Here is a 25,836-nt window from a genome sequence, read left to right on the forward strand (position 1 = left end):
AATTGATTCCAAATGCGCGATCCCACAACTAGTACGAAGAAAAGTAAAAACATTGTGGATTTATAGTTGATCATATACACCACATTTAAAGCGTCACTTTCCAAAACAACCTGACCATAGCCCAACCTCCACGCAAGTTGAAGGTCGAAGACAACGACAACCTCTGCTTGCTCCGCTTATGTATTTTTTACGATGTACTCCCTCCGTCCCTTAATACTCGAGTTGTTTTGACCTGATATGCTTGCCAATGCACAACTTTGACCACCCATTTTTGTAACTACATATTATAAAACTTATAAAAATATTAATATTTTGAAAATATATATTAAGATGAAACCAACGATATATTGTATACTAAATTTGTTATCATCTACTATGAATAAAATAAGGTCAGGGCCGGCCCTAGGGGGTAGGCGAGGGGTGCGACCGCCTAGGGCCCAAGGCGGAAAGGGTCCCAAATAATTTTCTATCCAGTAATTTAGTACTAGTAATAAACAACGCATTAAATATACATGTTATTTACTTGGCTCATTGGTATATAGTAGGTTTAAAAGTTTTGATATCTACTTAGAGGTCTAGGGTTCGACTCCCCTTACTAACTCTTTTCTTTTTAAACTTTGTCAATATTTTTATTTTTGTGTTTTACGTTGATTTTATGTATGTAATATTTGACTTTTAGTACTCAGTTCTAATTGATATAAACTATATGTGAGCATAAAAATGCTTATTTGATGGACTATGGGTTTATAAGTTTTAAAATAAATAAGCATTTTAATGAAGATAAGATTAACTGATATTTTTATATGCTTAAAATGAACCTTTATTTTCAAAAAATATCTTTTTACGCATATTAATTATCTTGTAATTAAATGAGTATTTTTTTTATTGAAATATTTCAAGAAATCGACTAGAGCCGGATTTTGAAATTCTAGGATCCTACAAAGGAAATATAGTAAGTTTTTATTGATTTGAATTCAACAATATAGTGGATCTCATAAAAAATAAAAAAAATAAAAATATTATTTCAATTAAAGGCGTATTATTTTGGAAGGGGCTCAAATCCCTTATTTCGCCTAGGGCCCTCAAAATGTCAGGACCGGCCCTGAATAAGGTCAAAGTGAATTATGTAAATAGTGCAAAAAGTCAAAACAGATCGAGTATTAAGGGACGGAGGGAGTACAAATTAAATAAGATGGAGTATAATATCAATTTCATTTCGGATCCATTGAAACATATACTCCATCCGTCTCAAAATTATACGGAGTAGTCATATTTAACTAAAAGTACGAGTTTTAAAAAAAGTGTGAATATAGAGTATGGGATAATTGGAAAATAGAACAGTGGAATATGATGTACGAAAAAGTCTAAAAAGTAAAATATATTGTATGGAAAATTGTATGGGAAAGTGAAATATAGTTTATGAAAAAGTGGGAAAAATAATGTTCAAATAAGAAATATGATTATAAAAGTAATTGGTATCTATTGGGTTGGGATCAAAATTCGGATAACATAGGACTTGATTGAGTTCCGTCAAGTCTACACTAATGCGGTTTCCAAATTGAATTGCATCTGATATTATACCACGAAATGAGTGTTGTTGTGTGCTTCATTTTTCAATACAAATTCGACCAATGATAGATTTGCATCACCACATGTCCACATTAATAATGAACAACATAATTGCCAAAAAGCCAATTTGATAAAGCAAGATTTATTGTGAATTGCAAAAAAGCAACTGTTACAGATATTTGTTCATTTTTTGCTATAATTCTTGTAAACAATAATAAATAAAAACCCAAGTTAAATTCTCAAAACCTAGAGTATAGAGTCAACTCTCGTCCATGGGGAAAAATATCCAGAAAGGGAAACCCATGAAATATTTACATATTCCTAAAAAAATGTTAAGATTCAAGAAAACCGGTTAGTTTGAGAATGGAATTCCGAACAAGAAACAAATTCTTAACTCTAGCATTTTTGTCATAACTATCATTAAACCCACTCGATCTTCGATCCAAAATCACATGAGGAGGAATCATTCCATTGTCATCATCAAAAAATTGCCCGACTGCATCGTAACGAGGCGAGGAAGACGGAGAAGAAGAGTTTGAACGGGCCGGAATATTCACTGGAACAGAACACTTTTTCACCTTCTTCCACCTCGAGATCTTGCTTCGACGACGAGACGATCTCGATATGGATGAATGATCTTCAAGAACAGTTTGATCATCGGAGGAGGATTCGTCGGAAAAAACAATATCCGATTCTTCAAATTCAAAGAAGTCCGCCATTAAATTAATGTAATTTCGAACAGACGGAAAGAGAGGTTACTCTGTTTGGGGTTTTAAAAGTATAGATTGGTGGTTGGATAACAAAATGGGAGAAGAGTAGGAAGTATATATAGGGAAATGGGGGTAGTTAAAAGGAAAATTAGGAATATTATTCAGAATATTATTACTGAATTAAAAAGTAGGTTGAAGTGGACAATTATTGGAAAATGATTAAAGGATTGATTGGTGAAAATAAAATGGGTGGACACTATCAACACTTGCACCTATATTATATTATTATGATGATTGATATCAATTGAGGTTGGCATGAATGGTTAAGGGCCTCTTGCTCTTTAATCAAGGTCTCAGATTCGAACCTTGGAAATGGAAAAAATCTCAACTGGTCTGTATGCTTTCCACCGAGGTACACATACAAACTCCCACGCGAGAATACCTCGCCAAAGGCGGTGGGAACTCCTCATAGTAGAACAAAAAAAATATTATGATGATTGATGATGATGCCATTACCCCCGGTTTCTTTGTTTTATCTGTGGGGATTTATTAGTTTATTACCATTATTATCGTTGTTTTTATTTATTTTATTTTTGATGAAATCTATTTTGGATCTTAGTTTAAAATCAGGACATTCAGACTAACACTTAGTTCTTCTTTATGTTGACACACATGTGGTATGTTGGCCATAAAAGTTAGATTTTTATGGAAGGTACTTCCTACAACTTTGATTTTCTTTTCTTTCTTTTTTTTTAATTTTTTTTTTAGGTTTTTCACATTGGGTTTTTCTCTCCCCTCATCTCATTGGTCCACATCACTTTTCACTAACTTTATCACATAACCTTCCCATTTTACAATCAGCGCGTCTCCTGTGAGACCAGTCACACCATCAACTTGATGGTGTGACGAGCGCGAAACCAACAGCGTACCTCCCCTAAAACTATAAGAAAAAAGTAACAGATCTAAACTATATAAGTAACATACCTAAACTAAAAAAGTACCTCCTCTAAAATTAAAAAAAAAAGTAACATGTCTAAACTATAGAAGTAACATACTTAAACTAAGAAGGTATCTCCCCTAAAACTACTCCGTATAAAAAAAAGTAACATGTATAAACTATAGAAGTAACATACCTAAACTAAAAAAAGTACCTCCTCTAAAATTATAAAAAAAAGTAAATGTCTAAACTATAGAAGTAACATACCTAAATTCGCAAGTGTGAACTGGTCTCACCATCAGTTGATGGTGAGGACAGTCTCATATAAGAATTTGGGTTTTACAATTTCATACCTACATTCATTAACCTCCCCATTTACCTTCTCTCTCCTACTTTTCCATACCCCACTACCTTTCTAATAAATAAGATTTGTTATTAATTAAATCAAAATTTGTTAATTATAATTAAATAATTACCATTTAATTAATCGGATTAAATAATTAATTGTAGTACGTTAAAAAAAGCGGAATTTTTAATTACACTAATTTAATCGTTTATTGCTATTTGATCGTTAATTTAATCATTAATCGCGCTGGTGTAGACACCTACTTTTGTCCCCATTCCCGAAAGGGAAGGTTCGATGATGAAAACATAAATCTCCACTTGACAACGCATCTCCTATAAAATAACGAATCTCAATCACCCTTCTCGTTTCACCCGAAACCTGTTATTTATAGAAACCTGCTATTTATGGAAACCTGCTAAAAATAGTAACTGCCGTAAATGGTAGCTTCTAAAAGTGGCAAGTCATAAAAGATAGAAACCTGTCAGAATTAGGTGTTGCACTCCAACATAAATCCTAAATGAGATAGAAAACTGCGAGAATCCTATTCCTAATATGATTCGAAAATAAGAGTTACGTATTAATTAAAATCCTAACGAGCCTAGAGTTCGTAACGGGCCCAGACGCATTCCGTCATGAAATTGATACGCACTAAAAGACTCGATTAAGTCTCAAACACTACGGATTTCAGGAATCCGAATCTGACTAAGAAAACAGCCCAGACCCTATTTTCAACGCCTGGCTCTGGGCGCCGAAATCTTCGGCGCCCAGGCCTGGCGCTGAAAATACCTGGGTACGTGTTTTTTCCTAATTCTTTGTGGATTAGAGCTCTGCAATTCTATCTTTCCACAAACTCTTTTCTATAAATATATCCCAAATTCGACGTGAAATAACAACACACAATTCATATTATGAGTATTGACTCCAACCCATAAGCCTAAGCCTCACGCTGCGAAATTGATCACGCGTTCTATCGCAATCGATCCATAAATCGAACAGAACGTATCCTGTCCCATAATGTGAGATTCGTTAAATAAAAAGGAGAAATAGCAAAGTCAAAGTGGTTAGTTTTCTGAGAACCGTGACGCACCTCTCAAGGGTGCGTCGTAATGTGTCCCTTTTCGATGATTTAATTGCTTTCCTCGCCCTTTTTATGAACTGTTAAACTAACTAAATCTGATTGTTCTATCACGCCTAACAAATATAATATTTTTGGGAAATTGGATTATCATTCTAGGTCCCTTAATGCTATTTAAATCAGATAATCGCGATCTATCTAGTATTATATGTTGCATATTGCTAAAATCAACTCAGATTAGTTTAATAGTTAACGCATGTCCCTTCAATTATTTATGCTGAGCTAGTAAGGATATCCTGCCTCTGGAGTTATCGAAGAGCGAGTACTCCTCTCGGTAGTTACAGTCCCCTGAACCCTCAATCTCTACCTTGCGGGTGTATGTTGAGAGATCCCCACACCAGAGATCACAAGGGAACCTACGACCGTCGTGGTCAAACATAATTGCACTCCCTTTATGTCACGATAACCGGGTTTTGTCAGTTTTTCTCATTGTCGTTAAAAACTGAATGGCGACTCCTATATTACTAGTCAATTGGGTGTAAACTCACAGGAAATCCAATTACACTTGATTTGACAAAAAGAATCGTCACACCCACGAGGGACGAGGTCACGCATTAGCCTCGTGCTTTTTCGACCCCCTCACAATGGCGACTCCACTGGGGATAGTGAAGGAAATACTCGTGCTTGTAGGTAATCAAAATAGCCGAAGGGTGAAACGATCCTACCCCGCGTTTATTTCCCCATCAAGTTGGGACGACCTGAAAATCAGCATATAATGTGAACGGGCAGAACCGCATAACGAATCTCGGCTCCCTCGGGAGTTGGGATTAAGGATACCTTTTTTCGCCAATAGGGGGTGCATACGCCGCGCATGTTGCCCACTCGGTACTTGTGCAGGTAGTACACCTATCCCGAACCCAATCGCTCGCCCACTAGGTCCCTCTCGCCTGCATGCCCCCTTGGCTTGCACTTGCGGGTTGGCCTCTTGGGCGAAATTCGTCTGTTGAAGATACTACTTCGACCGGGGCATGTGTTGGATCTACAATAGAAGCGGTACCAAGCCAAGCGCAAATAACTACCCATAGAAGCCTATCATAAACTACATGACAATATTATTATCGCCTCATGATGAATGTTAGTTATGTGTAGCGAAATATGTGATTGTGTGTGACAAAATATCCTAGAAAATCAACGACCTTAAAAATTGCCCAAACATTCATAGACTAATTTGCCAAAGAGTTATACCGAAATACGTGTTCCGCAAACCCGAATGATCGCTACAAAAATAAGCGACGCTCGGGATGGCCTGTAACGAATCCCACAAACGCTGCACAACGCGTAAAGGAAGTTATTAGGCAAGCACGCAAATCGAAGTCGCATAAACAGAAGTAGACGCAAACAGAAAACGAGAATCAGCCAGGGACGCATTTTCAACGCACCTGACTGGGCGCCAGAATTTCTCACGCCCGTCGCTGGGCGCTGAAGTTGCTGCTTGGCCTTCTGGTCAGGCGCAGCAGCCTCGGTGCCCGCGCAAAAGGAAAATACGTAGCACAAAAAATATGTTCGTAAAAAGAATTGCTACGAGGGCGTAAGAAAAGCATTCGATTTCAAAAGCGACTCGTAAAAAATTAATAACTCTTTGCGTCGTTGTTAGGCCTCCTACCACGACAATGCTCGGCATTAAAAAATCGAACATGAAAATAATTATGAATGTCACACGGGCAAAGATTTTCGAAATTATAAAGAGTTCAAAGTGCACACATAGCAGTCCAAATATACTAGTCCGACTTAAGGGTAGTCATAGAATGTCTAAAAAACCGACTCACGAAACAAACTAATGTGTCTCCTACTCCACGACAATAATGCAGGGCCCCTGAATACCTGCCCGTGATAGCCATCAAGGAACGCGATGGAAGAAGCATATCCCAAACATCTATACCTAGAGGTCGCACAAACCCAAGAGATGCATGCTCTGGGACACGACCCTTTACGTTCTCAAAGGCCACTCGCCCCAAAGAATCGTGCTATGCCAAAAACGCTCCCCAACTCACATGATTTCGGGCTATTGTTTGAGTTAGAAAAGAAAAGAGCGAAGAATGAACCAGAAATTATGGCATTAGCTCTTCAAGATGAATTGTTCGATCCTACTAAATTGATCGCTCCATCACCCTCAAAAGATGACCAAATCCAACGAGGGTGGAGTAAAACTTTCAAATGGACTAATGCTCGTGGGATGAAGTTCAAGATATCTACGGGAGAGGGTCCGATGTACGAAGAATTAGAGTCTGAATCCGAGTCTGACTCCGAGTCCGAACCTAGCAAAATTGTAACCCCTCCCAAAAATAGTTTAGACCCGGAAATATCTACTCCCGGAGATCTTTTTGATGTAATGCTTCATGACTTTAATAAGATAAACAAAACTTTTGAGTATATGCCGCTTAAAAAACAGAGTAATAATGCAGAATGTCTCGCCACTAATTAGCACGAAAAAGAGCCAGAAGAGGAATATACCGAATTGATAAAAGCTGTAAATGAGCAAGAACTCAAAACTCCTATAATTGAGGACACAGAATTGGTAAATATTGGAACAGAAGAAAATCCTAAAATCATTAAAATTGGCCTCACCTTAACTCCCACTGAAAAGGCCGATCTAATCTCCACTTTGCGGGAATTCGAGGGTGTCTTTGTTTGGTCCTACAAAGACATGCCAGGAATAGATCGAGAAATCGCTGAGCATAAAATTCCGCTAGATCCCAAAATGACGCCAGTAAAACAAAAGCTACGGCGGCTCAAACCAGAGATAGCCTTGAAAATAAAAGAAGAAGTCACTAAACAATTAGACGCCGGCTTTATAAAAGTCTCCAACTACCCAGAATAGGTGGCCAATATTGTCCCCGTAGCTAAAAAAGATGGACGCGTGCGAATGTGCGTAGACTTTCGAGACCTCAACAAAGCCAGTCCCAAAGATGACTTCCCTCTACCTCACATTGACATACTAGTAGACAACACCGCAGAGCACGCGCTCCTCTCCTTTATGGACGGGTACGCCGGATATAACCAAATACTCATGGTAGAAGAAGACATGGAAAAAACAACTTTCATTACCCCTTGGGGTACATATTGTTACACTGTAATGCCTTTTGGTTTGAAAAACGCGGGGGCCACCTATCAAAGAACAGCCACCACGTTACTCCATGACATGATACACAAAGAAATCGAGGTCTATGTAGACGACATGATTGTCAAATCTAAAGACCGGCACGGTCACCTCCCGGCACTTAAAAAGTTCTTCACCCGAATCTTGAAATATAACATGAGACTAAATCCACAAAAATGTGTGTTCGGGGTAACCTCTGGAAAATTGCTAGGATATGGTGTTAGTACGCGAGGAATCGAGATTGACCCATCCAAGATCAAAGCCATTACCGAAATGCCCCCACCAAAAACTGAAAAACAGATAAGGGGCTTCCTAGGAAAGCTGCAATACATTAGTAGGTTCATTTCCAAGCTTACCATGACTTGTGAGCCAATATTCAAAAAATTAAGAAAAGAAGAAAAAGTCGAATGGGATGAACAATGCCAAACTGCCTTCGATAAAATCATATCAAAGAATATCTAAGCAAACCACCCGTCCTCTCCCCGCCTTTGCCTGGAATCCCTTTACGCCTATACCTAACCGTCACGGATACTGCAGCGGGAGCTATGCTCTCACAGTGTGTACATGGATCCGAGCGAGCCATTTACTACTTGAGCAAGAAGTTCATACAGTACGAGACGAGATACACAGAACTTGAGAAAACCTGCCTCGCCCTCGTCTGGGCATCCAAAAAACTCAGACATTACCTATTGGCCCACACTGTTCATATAGTGTCACAACTAGACCCCTTAAAATACATGTTCGAAAAGCCCACCCTAAATGGTCGCCTGTCCAGGTGGCTAGTCATGCTCTCAGAATTCGACCTAAAATTCATGCCAGAAAAACAATCAAAGGAAGAGCGGTAGCCGAATTCCTGGCCGAGCATGCCACGAATGAGGAAACCACGGAAGCTTACCTCCTCCCTGACGAGGAACTTCTGATGATACGAGACGACTATTGGACACTATACTTCGATGGCGCGTCCAACCAGAAAGGATGCGGCGTCGGAGTTCTCCTAGTCAGTCCCGAAGGGGCCCATATACCAATTTCCGTCAAACTTGACTTCGAGGCCACAAACAACGCCGCCGAATACGAGGCCTGCATAGTTGGGCTAGAGGCCGCAGTTAGCCTCGGAGTCAAACATCTACAAGTCTTCGGGGATTCTTCCCTAATAATCAACCATATATCCAAAAGATGGAAGGTCCGAAGCACTAGTCTCTCAAAATATCAAGCTCACTTAGACCAAATAGTCGAGCAATTTGAAAAAATCGAGTATACGTACTTACCAAGAGACGACAACCAATTCGCGGATGCACTAGCGAAGCTAGCTTCAATGCTCAACATCCCGAATGAATGGGACGTGATGACCCTTCGGGTCGAGCGAAGGAAAGAGCCGGCTTATTGCTGTGCCATAGACTCCGAACCTGAAAACACCGAAGAAGAACCATGGTATACGGACATCCTTCGTTACAAAACAAGTGGGGAATTCCCCCCCAAACACCTCCCCGCGAGCACAAAAGGCCCTACGCCTCCTCGCTTCACAATATAGCATAATTCTGGGAGAACTGTACAAGTACGCACCGAATAAAATCAAGTTACTTTGTGTCCACCAAAACCAAGCCCAAAGACTAATGGAAGAATACCATAACGGCGTGTGCGGACCCCATATGAACGGAAAAATGCTATCCCGAAAAATATCCCGCTCAGGGTACTATTGGACCACTATGGAAACCGATTGCCATCACTTTGTAAAAACTTGCCCAAAATGCCAAATCTTCAGTAACCTTAACCATTTGCCTCCCTCAGAACTATACACCTTCACTTCTCCATGGCCCTTTTCCACCTGGGGTATAGATATAATCGGCAAGGTAACACCAACAGGCGTAGGGGGACACGAGTACGTTTTAGTCGCAATTCATTACTTCACTAAATGGGTAGAGGCAGTCTCCTATGCAAAATTAACGGCCAAACATGTCACTCGATTCCTAGAAAAGAACATATTCTGTCGATACGGGGTTCCACATGAAATCATAAGTGACCAAGGTTCCCACTTTAGGGCCGAAGTCCAAGACCTGCTCGAAAAATATCATGTCAAACACCATAAATCCTCTCCCTACAGGCCGCAAATGAACGGCGCGGTAGAGGCGGCCAACAAAAATATTAAAGTCATAATCGAAAAAATGGCCGAAAATTATAAGGATTGGCCCAACAAATTACACTTCGCATTATGGGGCTATCGAACCTCAATCCGCACCTCCATTGGAGTAACACCCTACTCCTTGGTATACGGAATGGAAGCAGTTCAACCGATCGAGTTGGAAATTCCCTCCCTCCGGATCGTCCTAGAAAGCAAGCTACCCGAGGCTGATTGGGTACAAGCTAGGTACGACGAGCTCGTCCTTTTAGACGAACGGAGGTTGAGAGCTTTACATCACGTGCAAGTGTATCAAAAGCGCATCGCAAGGCAATTCAACAAAAGAGTCAAACCTCGAAATATCAAAGAAGGCGATTTTGTATTAAAAGAAGTCCGCGCACCTACTACGGACCCTCGAGGAAAATTCCGGCCGAACTGGACAGGACCATATTTTGTAAAGACCATCCTACCTGGCGGAGCAGTCCAACTAGCTGACATAGATGGAGCGGAATTCGCTAACCTCACGAACTTAGACCAATTGAAAAAGTACTATATTTAATAAAATTCAGTCCGGAGTTAAGGCATCTAATAAAACACATTAAGACTCATAAGCAAGCATTCTGCACATTACTCTAAGCAAACGGCATAAAACTCGATAAAGTAGAAAAAGCGAAGGACAAAACTTCAACGCCCAGGACTGGGCGCTGTTATTTTTCACGCCCAGGTCTGGGCGCCGATATTTCCTACGCCCGTGTATGGGCGTCCTTCTCTCTTGCCACCTATCCTCCCGCTTCTGCAAGTGTTCGTACTCCTTTTTCGAACCATCCAAAGAACCACGAACACTTGGGGGGGGAAGCAGACGTGTAATGAACACCCTTTCAATTTTTTTTTTTTTCAAAAGCTAGAACTACGCGCGACCTGATTCTGACAAGATACGTAGGCAATCCTTATCAAGGATTCGGTCCAATAAAAATTAAAAAAATAATAAAGTCATGCAACGCATCAAGAAGAAAGGATATTGCAAAGGGCACTATACCCTAACCCATGCACGGGCAAGATCAAATAGAATGAAAAACAAAGCCACAAGAATTTTCAGGAACAAGCCCAACAAAGGAGTATGGCACGAGTCGGCAAAAAACGAAAAATAGTGAACATGCATATGTAATACCCCAAGTAGTCGGCTAGTCTAAAAATATGTGTGCACTCTTGTATGAACTCATTATTTTTACGGAATTCTTTCTCTTTTCAAAATTCGTCGTTGGTTTAGAAAGCTAATATTACTATAATATGTTAAAGCAAAGCCCACGGAAGGCTCAAAACATTCTTGCACCAAAAAAATCGCAAAAAAATATATATATATACATGCGGAATACAAGAATGAATATATACAAAACAGGAGGTAAGCCTAAGACTCGTCATCGGCTTCATGTCTCCAAGCCTCGCCGGTCCATCCACTCCACCCCCCGTGGTATGAGGACCCCCAGCCAGAATCACCCCGAAAATGAGGCTGTGACTGCAACTTGGGGCTAGGCTCTCGGGCCACCGACACGGAACGTCGCCTACGCTCCGGCTCGGACCTCTCCCCGGAAGAACTAACCCTCGCATCGGAACGGCGATGCCGTAGGGGCGAGTGTCGTGCCCTCTCTCTCTCACGACCGTGTCCCCCGCCCGAGGGACCCGCGTCGTCGGCCCCGGCTCGTCCAGCACCCGTCTACAAGAAAAGACAAAAAGAGGGTGAGTAACAGAAAGCCAAACAAAAGGTACAGATCAAAAGAAAAAGAGGGCACATTACCCGAGTAGAGTGGGGGCTCCTGCAAGAAAGTGCAGATCGGGCCCAAACCAACGCGGACTTCAACCGGTTGATCACCCCCACCATCGCGTTAGCCGTACGGGCCGGAACCTGAAACAGGAATGTTAGTAACAAAAGAAAAAAAGAAAGATATAAGAAGAGTGCACAAATAAAAGGTGCATACCGCCTGTACTCCCTCAGGGAGCGGAGCATGGAAAACCCAGTCTTCCGGGAAAGTCTCCACAATCTCGGATCCACTCTCTCCAGTATACGAGATCCGAGCATCGGGAAGCACCCATCCCCCCAACGAAGGGTCAGGACACTCCTGCACAAAACACAGTAGACATAAACACATGGGCACGAGCATGAAAACACTAAAATCAATACGAAAAGAGAGGGCAACTTACAGCGCCAGGCTCCGGGAGACGAAGAGAATCCTGGATAAACTGATAATAGCTAGCTCCCTCTATCACCAACTCCGTCGCCGGCACGCCAGTCCTCGAGTGGACCCTCCACGACTCGCCTATCGAACGAGTAGACAGCATGGTCGCAGGCGGAGGCCTAGGCACCGAAAAGCCCCGACCATCTGCATACGTACCCGCTCTCCCAGGTACCAGACAGGGTCCCAGCGGCCAACGAATAAGACCCGCATCTGGCTCAGGGCATAACTATCCCTGACCGAAGCATAAGTACCCCTAAAAGAGAGCCATGGGGTCCAAACCACCTGTTTTTGTACAAACACGGTCAGATCTCGCACATAGAAAATAAAAAGAATGACGAAATACGAGATAGAGGATAAGATTCTGCACATGCTCAGGGTTCCTGTCCCAAATGAGATCCCACACGGTATCGGGCGGTGGACGCACTGTCAGCTTCTTCTTCCAACCCCAACGACGACCGGCAGGGTACTCCAAAGGCCTCTGCCCCTTTCGGGGAGCCAACCAAGGTAAGTGCTCAAAGGCCCACAGCTGCAAAAAGAAAAGACAATAAAACATCAAAAAAAAAGAGGCCCGGTAAAAGCGAGAAAACAAAAGAAAGTCTAGGCACATACCTCGATCAAACGCGGCACTCCCGCTAATGTAATGACAAAGTGACGTCTATTCGGGTCCGAGTCGCGCACCGCCAAACTCATCTGGCCGACGAGCATCGCATAGCCGAAATCGCCCCAGCGATAGTCACCCAGTGTAGACACGTCCTCCACCATGCCTATCCACCTCGGGTCAAAAGTGTCAGTCGGACCCGATAGAAAATTGGAAGTAATAAAATGGAGGTAGAACAGCCGAGCCTGCCTCGAAGACGACTCCTCTACCCCATGCTCCAGGGCCCACATCAGGTCAGCAAAAGGTATCCCACGGGGCTGGTACGAAGGCAATCTCATGCCCATCCACGAGCCCAGGAGCCTGGTACCCTCAGCAACAGTCGGCGGTGGGCTATCCGACCTCAGACGAACGGGGTTCCCTGTAAAGGTCAAGCCCGTCAAAGCCGTGTAGTCCTCGGGAGTGATCGTCATCTCACCCCAAGGAAAATGGAAGGTGTTGGTGGTATCCCACCACCACCTCATGAACGACCGCAGAAAGGACAGGGAGATGTTAAGCCGCAGTATCTCCTAGAAGGTCTCGACCACCGGAAACAGTGAGCTCGCCCTCACCAAAGCCTAGGCGTCCGAGCTCAGGAAACTAAAAACGGTCTCACTCGTCGCTGCGCCATAGCCGCGAACCGTAGTCTCTCTCCTCGCGTGAAGGCGGGAAGTCACGCGGTGCTCTAGGTCGTAGTGTAGATCACGACCGTCGTAGAGCTCAGGGCCCACCCATGGGGCACCCGCGCCAGTAGACTGACGCGTCATGCCACGCTCCTCGTGGCCACCAGAAGGAGGTGACGACTCGTCAGGCATGCTGATCAATAATACAATAAGGCATTATACCTTTAACAAAACTGGCACTCACACCAATCACTAAAGGAGTGCATTCCACTCATAAAATGGAGTCATACAATTTTGTTCCCTAAGACATGATACTAAGTTCATATCGAACAAAAAATTCCATAAGTGAATTTTTTTTAATTAACTCCAACAAAATGAAAATTCTTCCATAATTTGTCATTCCTGAATTATGAGGAACACAAGCAATATACCAAAAACACCTACATTGTAAGAAAACACTAGAGTCGTAGGTATACTTGGGGGCTAGCATAAAAATGCCCAAATTCAACAAGAATCAACATACTTGCGAAAATTAACATGCACAAACTAATTAACATGTTATGTGGAACATTTCCAACTATCTAATTGAAGGAAAGGGGCACAAAATCAAAAACCCCCAAATCAATTTCATGTATAAAAATACTTGACAAAAATACTGAAATTGACAAAAAGGCTCAAAATTACTGAAAATTACTTACATTGGGGAGATTAGGAAGTGATTTGGAGTAGAATTCGTAAAGAAAAGTGAAGAAACGAGCAAGAAATCAGTTGAAAGAGGTGAGGAGCTTGAGCAAAAATGGTGGAAATGGGAAAGGAAGGAGACGGTCCGCGAATTTAAAGACCCGTCTCCCCTTCGCATTTTCAACGCCCAGCTCTGGGCGTTAGATATTCTCGCGCCCAGAGCTGGGCGCTGAAAATGTTTCCCAGACAGCGAATATTCGCTGTCGGGCACGCGCAATCCCCTATTTTGTGTAAAATATCTGTTATCTTGATATTTCTTTCCCAATAACGGTATTTTGCAATATCGTTAAAAATATGCACAGTGTGGACCCACTTATAGGACACACCTGATCAGGAAATATTGCGACCCACCAACAGGTTGTAATCACAAAAGCCCTTCTACATAGGCAAAATAAGAAATTCAAAATGGGCTCGCCCACCCTCAGCGGGCGGGGTCTGCGTCACTAGCCGCGCAGGTCCTCAGTTTTCGAAAAATAGAAAATGCAAAATGAAACAGGCTCGCCATCTTCAGCCGGCGGGGTCTACGGCGCAAACCACGTAGGTCCTTATTTTCAAAAAATAAACACAAAAACAAATTTTAAAATAGATTCGTCCACTTCTATCGGACGGGGTGTCCACCCTTAGCGGACAGGTTCGCCATCTTTAGCCGGCGGGGTCTACGTCACAAGCCGCGTAGGTCCTTATTTTCAAATATTCAAAAACAAGATTCGTCCACTTTTTCGGACGGGGCGTCCACCCTTAGCGGACAGGCTCGCCATCTTTAGCCGGCAGGGTCTACGTCACAAGTCGCGTAGGTCCTTAGTCGCTGCAGCGATAACTTTTTCTGGTTTTCCCTTTTCCAAAAATTAAAAGGATTGGTTTTCCGTTTTTTCCAAAAAAGAGCGATGTGCTGGATTTTCCTTCGTTTTACGTCCCATAAAAACAAGGGGGGTTTTCTCGTTTAACTAGCCCTGAAAACGAGAATCTTTAAAAACATTTTTACCTCGTGATTGGGCTTGGCCACACTAGAGGAAAAAACCTTATAAGTTGCTCTTAAAAGTGGCTTATAAGGTGCCCTTCGTAAGTGCCACCAATGGGGGGGTCACTTATGTAAAATTATCAAAAGTTGCCCTTAATAAGGGCAACTTATAATCTTATAAGGTGCCCTTGTTTGCAACAAGGACACCTTATGTGAAACTTATAAGGTGCCCTTGTCGCAACAAGGGCACCTTATGTGAAACTTATAAGGTGCCCTTGCTGCAATAAGGGCACCTTATAAGCTGCACATAAGGTGCCCTTGTTGCAAACAAGGGCACCTTATAAGCTGCACATAAGTTGCTCTTGTTGCAAACAAGGGAAACTTTTGAGTTTTTTTTTTTTTTTTTTTTCAAAAAAATAAAAAAATCTGCAATATAATTCCTAATATTCTGCAATATAATTTCTGATTTTGCAATATAATTTCTGTTTCATCAAACACCAGCTTGACATTCTCAAAAAGGATATAATTTTCAAATTTCCAATAATATTACCGAATTAATTCAAATGTAATTAATTAAATCGATAAATAACAAAATAATGTAAGAGTCACGAATAACTACAAATCTGCTCTATTTATTACACTGAGGGTAGTTCACAATCGTTGAAGTAAATAGCCCACTTGTCTCGAACCTCACCCAACTCCTTTTTGGTAAAGGGCTCCTCACTTGAAGTTTTGAAAACCTTTAAAAGAACACCGTACATGCAAACCAATAAATTAAATTAAGTTTCATATGCGAAAACAAAAATTAGATTGGTTGCGAAAACAATTATATTGGACAAAAATGACATTTTTGAACCCAACTACCAACAAACAAACCTATTTCATATTCTAAACGTTTTTCATGATACATATGATTAGTTATATGATTATAAGACTCATTTCAAGTTCGTTATGCACGTCTATGGTTCATTTGGGTCGATATAGGTCATTTATGGTAAAAAATGGCATTTTCGATCCTAATTACCAACAAACAAACCTATATCCATATTCTAAATGTTTTTCATGATTCTTATGATTAATTATATTATTATAAGACTCATTTCAACTTCGTTATGCACGCTTAAGGGTCATTTGGGTCGATATAGGTAATTTATGGCCAAAAATGGCATTTTCGATCCCAACTACCAACAAACGACCCTATTTCCATATTCTAAACGTTTTTCATGATTCATATGATTAGTTATATGTTTATAAGACTCATTTCAAGTTCTTTATGCACACATAAGGCTCATATGGGACGATATAGGTCATTTAAGGCCAAAAATGGCATTTTCGATCCCAAATACCAACAAACGAACCTATTTCCATATTTTAAACGTTTTTCATGATTCATATGATTAGTTATATGATTATAAGACTCATTTCAAGTTCGTTATGCACGTCTATGGTTCATTTAGGTCGATATAGGTCATTTATGGTCAAAAATGGCATTTTCGATCCCAATTACTAACAAACAAACCAATATCCATATTCTAAATGTTTTTCATGATTCTTATGATTAATTATATCATTATAAGACTCATTTCAACTTTGTTATGCATGCCTAAGGGTCATTTGGGTCGATATAGGTAATTTTTGGCCAAAAATGGCATTATCGATCCCAACTACCAACAAACGAACCTATTTCGATATTCTAAACGTTTTTCATTATTCATATGATTAGTTATATGATTATAAGACTCATTTCATGATATTTATGAACGTCTATGGGTCATTTGGGTCGATATAGGTCATTTTTGGCTAAAAATGGCATTTTCGATCCCAACTACTAACAAATGAACCTAAGGACACTTTCTAAATCTTTTTCATGATTCATATGATTAGTTATATGTTTATAAGACTCAATTCAAGTTCTTTATGCACACATAAGGCTCATTTGGGACGATATAGGTCATTTATGGCCAAAAATGGCATTTTCGATCCCAACTACCAACAAACGAACCTATTTCCATATTCTAAATGTTTTTCATGATTCATATGATTAGTTATATGATTATAAGACTCATTTCAAGTTCGTTATGCACGTCTATGGTTCATTTAGGTCGATATAGGTCATTTATGGTCAAAAATGGCATTTTCGATCCCAATTACTAACAAACAAACCAATATCCATATTCTAAGTGTTTTTCATGATTCTTATGATTAATATATTATTATAAGACACATTTCAACTTCGTTATGCATGCCTAAGGGTCATTTGGGTCGATATAGGTAATTTTTGGCCAAAAATGGCATTTTCGATCCCAACTACCAACAAATGAACCTATTTCGATATTCTAAACGTTTTTCATTATTCATATGATTAGTTATATGATTATAAGAATCATTTCATGATATTTATGAACGTCTATGGGTCATTTGGGTCGATATAGGTCATTTTTGGTTTAAAATGGCATTTTCGATCCGAACAACTAACAAATGAACCTAAGGACACTTTCTAAATCTTTTTCATGATTCATATGATTAGTTTTATGTTTATAAGACTCATTTCAAGTTCTTTATGCACACATAAGGCTCATTTGGGACGATATAGGTCATTTATGGCCAAAAATGGCATTTTCGATCCCAAATACCAACAAACGAACCTATTTCCACATTCTAAACGTTTTTCATGATTCATATGATTAGTTATATGATTATAAGACTCATTTCAAGTTCGTTATGCACGTCTATGGTTCATTTAGGTCGATATAGGTCATTTATGGTCAAAAATGGCATTTTCGATCCCAAATACCAACAAACAAACCAATATCCATATTCTAAATGTTTTTCATGATTCTTATGATTAATTATATTATTATAAGACTCATTTCAACTTCGTTATGCATGCCTATGGGTCATTTGGGTCGATATAGGTAATTTTTGGCCGAAAATGGCATTTTCGATCCCAACTACCAACAAACGAACCTATTTCGATATTCTAAACGTTTTTCATTATTCATATGATTAGTTATATGATTATAAGACTCATTTCATGATATTTATGAACGTCTATGGGTCATTTGGGTCGATATAGGTCATTTTTGGCTAAAAATGGCATTTTCGATCCCAACTACTAACAAATGAACCTAAGGACACTTTCTAAATCTTTTTCATGATTCATATGATTAGTTATATGTTTATAAGACTCATTTTAAGTTCTTTATGCACACATAAGGCTCATTTTGGACGATATAGGTCATGTTTGGTCCAAAATGGCATTTTGGACGGTTCATGCCAATTATAGGCGAATAATTTTTTTAACTAATTTCTAGCCTAATAATACATCATAAATAAGCTATTTTATATACCTTTTCCAGATCTTGAACTTCCTTGCAACTTTTGAATATGTCATGCATGAATTTCATCACGTAATAGCCACACTCGACCCTACCCTCTTGTTGGGCGCACTAGATTAAAGACAACATATATTAGATAATAGGAAATGTAATTGTTTTGGCCGTAAAATAAGTAGTGAACAAGTTATTATTTACCTTAATTGATTTCCATTGAGGAAGTGCGTTTTTTTTGACATTTTTCATCAACACTCTGCGATTCCACAATTCATTGGAAGTTAATTAACATTAAATGCTTGAATGTAAAATATGATTGCAAGTTTTATTTGATTGCAAGTCCAAAGCATATATTCCCGAGCGCAAGACTTGATCAGCAGCTGAACAGATCAGAAACTGACCTGTTCAGCTGCTGATCTGCTGCTGCTGATCTGCAGCGGAACAGATCAGTTTCTGATCTGTTTAGCTGCAGATCAGCAGCCGAACTGATCAGTTTCTGATCTGGATCTGTTTAGCTGCAGATCAGCAGCAGCAGATCAGTAGCCGAACTGATCAGTTTCTGATTTGTTCAGCAGCTGATCTGCTGCTGCTGATCTGCAGCGGAACAGATCAGTTTTTGATCTGTTCAGCAGCTGATCTGCAGCTGAACTGATCAGATTCTGATCTGTTCAACAGCTGATCTGCTGCTGAACAGATCAGAATCTGATCAGTTCAGCAGCAGATCAGCAGCTCAACAGATCAGAAACTGATCAGTTCAGCTATAGATCAGCAGATGGTTGTTTTCCCGAAGAGCTATTACATGATTGTTTGTGGCTAATATGGTGATTTAATTAAACTCGGCCAATATAAGTTTAATAATAATCCAGTCAGTTGACTCTTGGTTTAACTCACATGTGACTATGTCACAACTTACTAAATGGATAATAAAAATTAATGGCTTGTCCACACATGTTTCATCAGCAAATACTATAACGCATAAACAAAACTTAGATCAGAATCAATGAACCAAAGACAAATAAGTCACTTAATTAGTATAAATTCAAACTAAAATATCAATTTTATACTATACATACTCCTTCTGTTCCTAAATGGATAATAAAGATAAATGGTGTTTACACACATGCTTGATCAACAGTTTATGTCATGCACTCTTGCGTAAACAAAGCTAATACAAATCAGGTTCAACAAGCTGGCTGCGGCAGCAACAACAAGCTGGCTGCAGCAGCAACAACAGCAAGCTGGCTGCGGCAGCAACAGCAGAGTGGCAGATTCAGCAACTAGAAGCTAGCTGGCCTGTTGGCAGCAGATTCAACAACTAGAAGCTGGCAGAGTGGAAACAACTCGAGCAAGGGTCTCATATTTGCAATTTTATGAACTCAGTGAACGTTACGAGGACCTTATATTTGCAACTTTTTTAGATATAATCTATCGTTGACGTGAATCTTAATTGCACAATGTTAGCTAGCTATAGCGGAGTAGTATTTTTAGTTTTACTACCGTGTGTGTATATATATACTTCGTATAAAAAATTGATAATGTTTGTTTTTAATATTACCTATAAGTAATAAAAAAATCAAGTCAAACTTAGTATTTATAAATGACTACAAACCTCATAGGTATGATATATAGAGTATACTGAAAAAAAGAGTCAGGAAACTCTTTCACCATGTGGAGCCTTACCTAACAATGAGAGAAAGATGTAGAAAGCCTTATAATTTGGCATCACATATCGAAGCAAGCACTGCAAAAAGGATAGAATCATCAATGTTAGTATCCCAAAGTCATATAGTGGCAACAAGTTGAACTGATAAGAGAGAAATATATCACATATGGAATTGTCTGTGATGGCAAGGGTACCACCTGGTCTAAGAAGCTTGAATGCTTCCTTCATCAACTTCCAATCTGTTTGTGGTAGGGGAAACAAATAGCATTCGTTTCAGTATATCAACCAAGGTACTAATCAAACAACCAGTGATTTTAATGAGATTTAAGTAAATACGTGCTTCGTATAAAAGAAATCTGGGGTATGATTAGGAAGAATATGAAATACAAAACATAGGATGTCAAAGTGATCATACCCAAAGGCGGGATATAGGGTCACCACATGCAGCCATATTTCCAAGCCGCAAAAAAACAATCTGCATTATACCAGACCTCGAGTAAGTGATACAGATACACTGTCAACTAGCTGTTGATCAACAAGAAAAAATACGTGAATTTTGCAAAGAGTACCTGGTAATTACCTAGTGTTCGTGTCTTGAATCCTGCTGCACAATAGTCAAAGTAGTATTAAACTTAACAAATATGAGTATTTTATGCAGGATAACTAGACAAGACATACAATACTTACAAGAGAGACTGAAAAGGAATACGTCCCAGTTTTTTGAAATAAACTTGGGATAGAGTCCACTGAAAAAATATACAAACCTGACATCCTCTATGTCATGTGGTTGTAACAGTTACAGTATGAAGTTCGTCAAACTTGAGGCAATCAGCTCTAGCCTTGAATTTTACGTCCTGGCACATCTCGTAATCGTCCCTTAAAATGTATTTTAGATCCTACTCGTTAGTGGTACTGCTTGGACTGAAGTTTGATGGTCTCTTTGTCACTAAGAATCTGCCACCAATTCAATCACAACTTAGGATGAACAACAGCAAAACCTTTGTCGCATAGCTAAGTTAACGACGATAACGTATAACTTTATGTCTCTCTATTTAATCTCTACGCCCTCAAGCTACTTTAAATTAGCTTCGGACACACACAGTAATATCTACAACTACGTACTGAATTTTTGGGTTAAGATTATATCCCATAAAGCCTACAAGTATTAAGAAATTCCTAAACAAAGATGCTGACAAGATCATTATTTCACCCACCATGTAAAGAGCTCTGCAGTAATCTGATTGATTATTGTTCAATTAAACATCACAATTTGTATGGCAATGAAGCTGTCATAAACTGGCCTCTGCATTCTTGAAACACCACCAATATTGCTATAAATTTCACAGATACGAAACTTAAGAGAAAATAAACCTAAGCTGCAATTTCATCAATAAGATGAACAAAAACAGAATTTAGAAATTTGAACTACATAAAAGCCCCACTAAAATAATTTGTTCACAAATGGAATTCCCGGGCATGATTATCAAATAACCCTTCAAAACCCAGAAATGAACTATGACTGATTGAAGCAAATTTCATCAATAAACCATCCAAATCAATTGATCAATACATTTCAAACTAAACACAAGCTACAATTTCATCAGTCATTCAGAAATTTTACAAGAAGGGCAAAGAAAAATTAACCTGGTCGTGATGCTGGCCAGAAAGCCGCAACGAAAACCACCACCACCGCCAGCCCCAGCAGCAAAAATCGTCCAAAATCCTTGGACAAACCACCACCACCGCCAGCCCCATCAGCAAAAGCCGTCCAAAAGAAGATATAGCAAATAAAACACCGGCGGTACGAGGTTTGATGTGGAGATGAAGGTCTGGAGGAAATCTCTTGAGGATGATCAAGTCGTCGCCATAAACGGCTTCTGCAGAAGAAAAGGGGAGCAGCCGAGCAGCGAGAAGAGAAGGGGGAAAAAATCTGGTTTCAGTAGTAAAGATTTATTTTTTATTTTTATTTTTTTTACTTTTTGTCATTAAAAGATGCTCTTGTTAGATAAGGGCAGCTTTTAATTTTTTTATTTTTTTTTTAACCATTATAAGTTGCTCTTGTTGTATAAGGGCAACTTTTGATGAGCAACTTATAAGGTTTTTTCCTCTAGTGCCAGGCCCAATTACACTTTATAGCTTTGATTTCGAAAACATCTGTAGCTACTTCCAATGACAAAGTGAAGGAGTTTCTACACTTCTTTAGATCCTTCCAAAGTTTCTATACTATCCGTTGACAAATCCCAATTACACGTGAGGGATATGTCGACACTTCAAAGTGATGTCGACACTTCAAAGTGATGTCGACACTTCAAAGTGATGACCCTTAAGTCAAAGTTATCACTCGGGGGCTCGTGAGACCCTCGCAAAAAACAGGTCACCATGGCTTGTGTGACGCACTCCGTCTAAAACTTTGACCATCGTCTTACTCCAAGACTCAGTCAAAGTGGGGGCTAACTGTAGACACCTACTTTTGTCCCCATTCCCGAAAGGGAAGGTTCGATGATGAAAACATAAATCTCCACTTGACAACGCATCTCCTATAAAATAACGAATCTCAATCACCCTTCTCGTTTCACCCGAAACCTGTTATTTATAGAAACCTGCTATTTATGGAAACCTGCTAAAAATAGTAACTGCCGTAAAGGGTAGCTTCTAAAAGTGGCAAGTCATAAAAGATAGAAACCTGTCAGAATTAGGTGTTGCACTCCAACATAAATCCTAAATGAGATAGAAAACTGCGAGAATCCTATTCCTAATATGATTCTGAAATAAGAGTTACGTATTAATTAAAATCCTAACGAGCCTAGAGTTCGTAACGGGCCCAGACGCATTCCGTCATGAAATTGATACGCACTAAAAGACTCGATTAAGTCTCAAACACTACGGATTTCAGGAATCCGAATCTGACTAAGAAAACAGCCCAGACCCTATTTTCAACGCCTGGCTCTGGGCGTCGAAATCTTCGGCGCCCAGGCCTGGGCGCTGAAAATACCTAGGTACGTGTTTTTTCCTAATTCTTTGTGGATTAGAGCTCTGCAATTCTATCTTTCCACAAACTCTTTTCTATAAGTATAGCCCAAATTCGACGTGAAATAACAACACACAATTCATATTATGAGTATTGACTCCAACCCATAAGCCTAAGCCTCACGGTGCGAAATTGATCACGCGTTCTGTCGCAATCGATCCATAAATCGAACAGAACGTATCCTGTCCCATAATTTGAGATTCGTTAAATAAAAAGGAGAAATAGCAAAGTCAAAGTGGTTAGTTTTCTGAGAACCGTGACGCACCTCTCAAGGGTGCGTCGTAATGTGTCCCTTTTCGATGATTTAATTGCTTTCCTCGCCCTTTTTATGAACTGTTAAACTAACTAAATCTGATTGTTCTATCACGCCTAACAAATATAATATTTTTGGGAAATTGGATTATCATGCTAGGTCCCTTAATGCTATTTAAATCAGATAATCGCGATCTATCTAGTATTATATGTTGCATATTGCTAAAATCAACTCAGATTAGTTTAATAGTTAACGCATGTCCCTTCAATTATTTATGCTGAGCTAGTAAGGATATCCTGCCTCTGGAGTTATCGAAGAGCGAGTACTCCTCTCGGTAGTTACAGTCCCCCGAACCCTCAATCTCTACCTTGCGGGTGTATGTTGAGAGATCCCCACACCAGGGATCACAAGGGAACCTACGGCCTTCGTGGTCAAACATAATTGCACTCCCTTTATGTCACGATAACCGGGTTTTGTCAGTTTTTCTCATTGTCGTTAAAAACTGAATGGCGACTCCTATATTACTAGTCAATTGGGTGTAAACTCACAGGAAATCCAATTACACTTGATTGAATAAAAAGAATCGTCACACCCACGAGGGACGAGGTCACGCATTAGCCTCGTGCTTTTTCGACCCCCTCACAGCTGGTAATCGTTAATTGTTTTTTAAAAAAAAAAAAATTAAACGTGTATGTTGGAAGGAAGTGGGAAACCACTTGGTTAAGGTTGGGGACCAGATGCATGTTGGAAGCTTCCCTTTTTATTTATCTCCCCATTTCTTTGTTAATTATGGGACACATCTAACATTCATGGGAACCCTCCCTTTTCCATTTTTGCTCAAATGGGAAGGGTGAAATCCCATGAGTGTGGATGCTCTTAGAAAGGGTTCTTTTCCACTGATATGACCTTATTTAAATAAGTTAATGATTATAAATTCGTATGAGTTCCATTGAAGTCTTATAAGTTAAATAAGGTCATATAAATCTAATAAATTCCGTTGAATAAAATACTACCTTTGTTCCTGAAAGTTCTCTACCCTTTGGAATATGTGTTAAAGGTGTGAAAACCATGACCGTAAATTTCACTATTATATTCCTCAAAACGTTATCAAATAAGATTTTGTTAGATTTATATCGGTATATATTTTTAGAATATCAATTTTTTATAATATTTTCACATACAAAATTGAATATATTAGTAGTTAAATATTGCATTGAAGTCTGTGCAAATAGTAACTGTAAAGAACTTTAAGGAGCGGAGGTAGTATGTAGTATTATGATTATTACTAACCGTGGGCGGATTTAGGGGGGGTACAAGGGGTACGCTGCCCCCCCCCCCCCCCCCAATTCCCCGAGAAAAAAAATCGAAGTTGATGTAAAGCTGATAAGCAGAAAAGCCGTATATTTATTTAATGTGTTATATGTTGTCATGAAATGATGTTTGTCCCACCTGGTACTTGTGTGGATGTTCACATGGGTATAAAGAGGACCTAGGTTCAATCCTTGGTAGAAGGAGAATTCCTTGTTCTGTTTTTCTAATTCACCCTTTTCACTTGTTTAGTTTTGGTGCCATGTATCGAGTATTTTTCCATTCTAATTATTCTTAATATAGTATCTTTCCATTTTTTACAAAATTTATATATATTATACATAAAAGTAATTAATACCCTATAAAAAATTTCACTGTTTGCAAACACAATATTCACTATTAATATTTGAAAATTCATAGTAGTATAGTTAAATATGGTTTACCATTTTAAAAAAAAAATGTAATACGGAGTATTTTCTAACGGTACGATTAATTTTTTTTTTTTTAACATTGACAAATGAATTGAACCTTAAAATAATTAATCAATTACATAGTTTAGTTAGATATATGGAGTACTTCGTTGTTGCCAGAGATGTACAAAGTCAAATAATGTAATTGAAGCGAATGATTTTGATATAATTATGCACTACACAATTTTTGTAGGGGAATTAATTACACCAATTTTTTTTAATAGCATATTAAAACTTACATTAGTAGAATCGCACCCCCATCTCACAATTCCTAGATCCGCCACTGTTACTAACTATATCATATAATATTATTTACGTTGTTATATTAAATAAATCATTTTTATCATTGTTATATAGGATCGATCGGTTGAGATCACTTCTCACACTTCTTACCATAAGACCCCTTCTCACCGGATCCTAACCCTAAATCCAACGGCTGTGATATGGGTGTGTAAAATAAGAAAAATTGAACCTAATTAAAAGAATTAAAACACGATTTTCGGCTCCTTTTTCCTGCATTTCTCTCCCTTGCTTGCGTTCTCTTCCATGGCGGAAATTAAACCTCTCAACATCAATGGTCCCTCTTAACTTTGGTTCTCAAATTGCGTAATTTCAGATGACAACGACTCCCCAACATGAAGGTATTTACTTCTGTTTTGTTGTAATCAATTGGTTTTTAATTTCCAAG

At 39.4% G+C, this 25,836-nt stretch overlaps 2 protein-coding genes and 1 long non-coding RNA gene across 6 annotated transcripts; all 3 read right to left on the minus strand.

Moving 5' to 3' along the window:
* Window positions 1–1,901: 1,901 nt before the first annotated feature.
* On the minus strand, window positions 1,902–2,288 carry LOC110777863 (protein S40-1). Its single transcript, XM_021982448.2, has one exon. It carries the CDS (start codon window positions 2,286–2,288, stop codon window positions 1,902–1,904), a length of 387 nt encoding a protein of 128 aa, XP_021838140.1.
* An 8,891-nt stretch (window positions 2,289–11,179) lies between these two features.
* Window positions 11,180–13,991, minus strand: LOC130461233 (uncharacterized). Of its 2 annotated transcripts, XM_056829232.1 has the most exons (6): window positions 12,748–13,991; window positions 12,506–12,664; window positions 12,104–12,420; window positions 11,881–12,021; window positions 11,700–11,807; window positions 11,180–11,618 (listed from the first exon to the last, which is right to left on the minus strand). In XM_056829232.1, exons 3-6 carry the CDS (start codon window positions 12,239–12,241, stop codon window positions 11,313–11,315), a joined length of 693 nt encoding a protein of 230 aa, XP_056685210.1. In that variant the 5' UTR covers window positions 12,242–12,420; window positions 12,506–12,664; window positions 12,748–13,991; the 3' UTR covers window positions 11,180–11,312. The 2 variants fall into 2 exon arrangements, with proteins under 2 accessions (XP_056685210.1, XP_056685211.1); XM_056829233.1 differs by lacking the exons at window positions 12,506–12,664; window positions 12,748–13,991 and having other exon boundaries at window positions 12,104–12,486.
* A 1,626-nt stretch (window positions 13,992–15,617) lies between these two features.
* On the minus strand, window positions 15,618–22,047 carry LOC110777864 (uncharacterized). Of its 3 annotated transcripts, none has more exons than XR_008921746.1 (9): window positions 21,734–22,047; window positions 20,777–21,043; window positions 20,659–20,693; window positions 20,505–20,564; window positions 20,287–20,328; window positions 20,107–20,167; window positions 18,628–18,682; window positions 18,445–18,543; window positions 15,618–15,834 (listed from the first exon to the last, which is right to left on the minus strand). It is a non-coding gene; the product is annotated as an uncharacterized lncRNA (long non-coding RNA). The 3 variants fall into 3 exon arrangements; XR_008921745.1 differs by having other exon boundaries at window positions 20,854–21,043; window positions 21,734–22,043; XR_008921744.1 differs by having other exon boundaries at window positions 20,659–20,690; window positions 20,854–21,043; window positions 21,734–22,042.
* Between the last annotated feature and the right edge of the window lie 3,789 nt (window positions 22,048–25,836).

Source organism: Spinacia oleracea, chromosome 5 (genome assembly GCF_020520425.1).
Source record: "Spinacia oleracea cultivar Varoflay chromosome 5, BTI_SOV_V1, whole genome shotgun sequence".
Lineage (NCBI taxonomy): Eukaryota > Viridiplantae > Streptophyta > Magnoliopsida > Caryophyllales > Amaranthaceae > Spinacia > Spinacia oleracea.

What these genes read in the sequence shown, in the direction of transcription:
- LOC110777863 (XM_021982448.2), bottom strand. Translation starts at nt 2,288, where the DNA reads ATGGCGGACTTCTTTGAATTTGAAGAATCGGATATTGTTTTTTCCGAC.
- LOC130461233 (XM_056829232.1), bottom strand. Translation starts at nt 12,241, where the DNA reads ATGCTGTCTACTCGTTCGATAGGCGAGTCGTGGAGGGTCCACTCGAGG. An exon ending in TCCCTGAGGGAGTACAGGCG is followed by an intron (nt 11,808 to 11,880) that starts GTATGCACCTTT and finishes TTCCTGTTTCAG; the next exon opens with GTTCCGGCCCGTACGGCTAA. An exon ending in GGAGCCCCCACTCTACTCGG is followed by an intron (nt 11,619 to 11,699) that starts GTAATGTGCCCT and finishes CTTTTCTTGTAG; the next exon opens with ACGGGTGCTGGACGAGCCGG.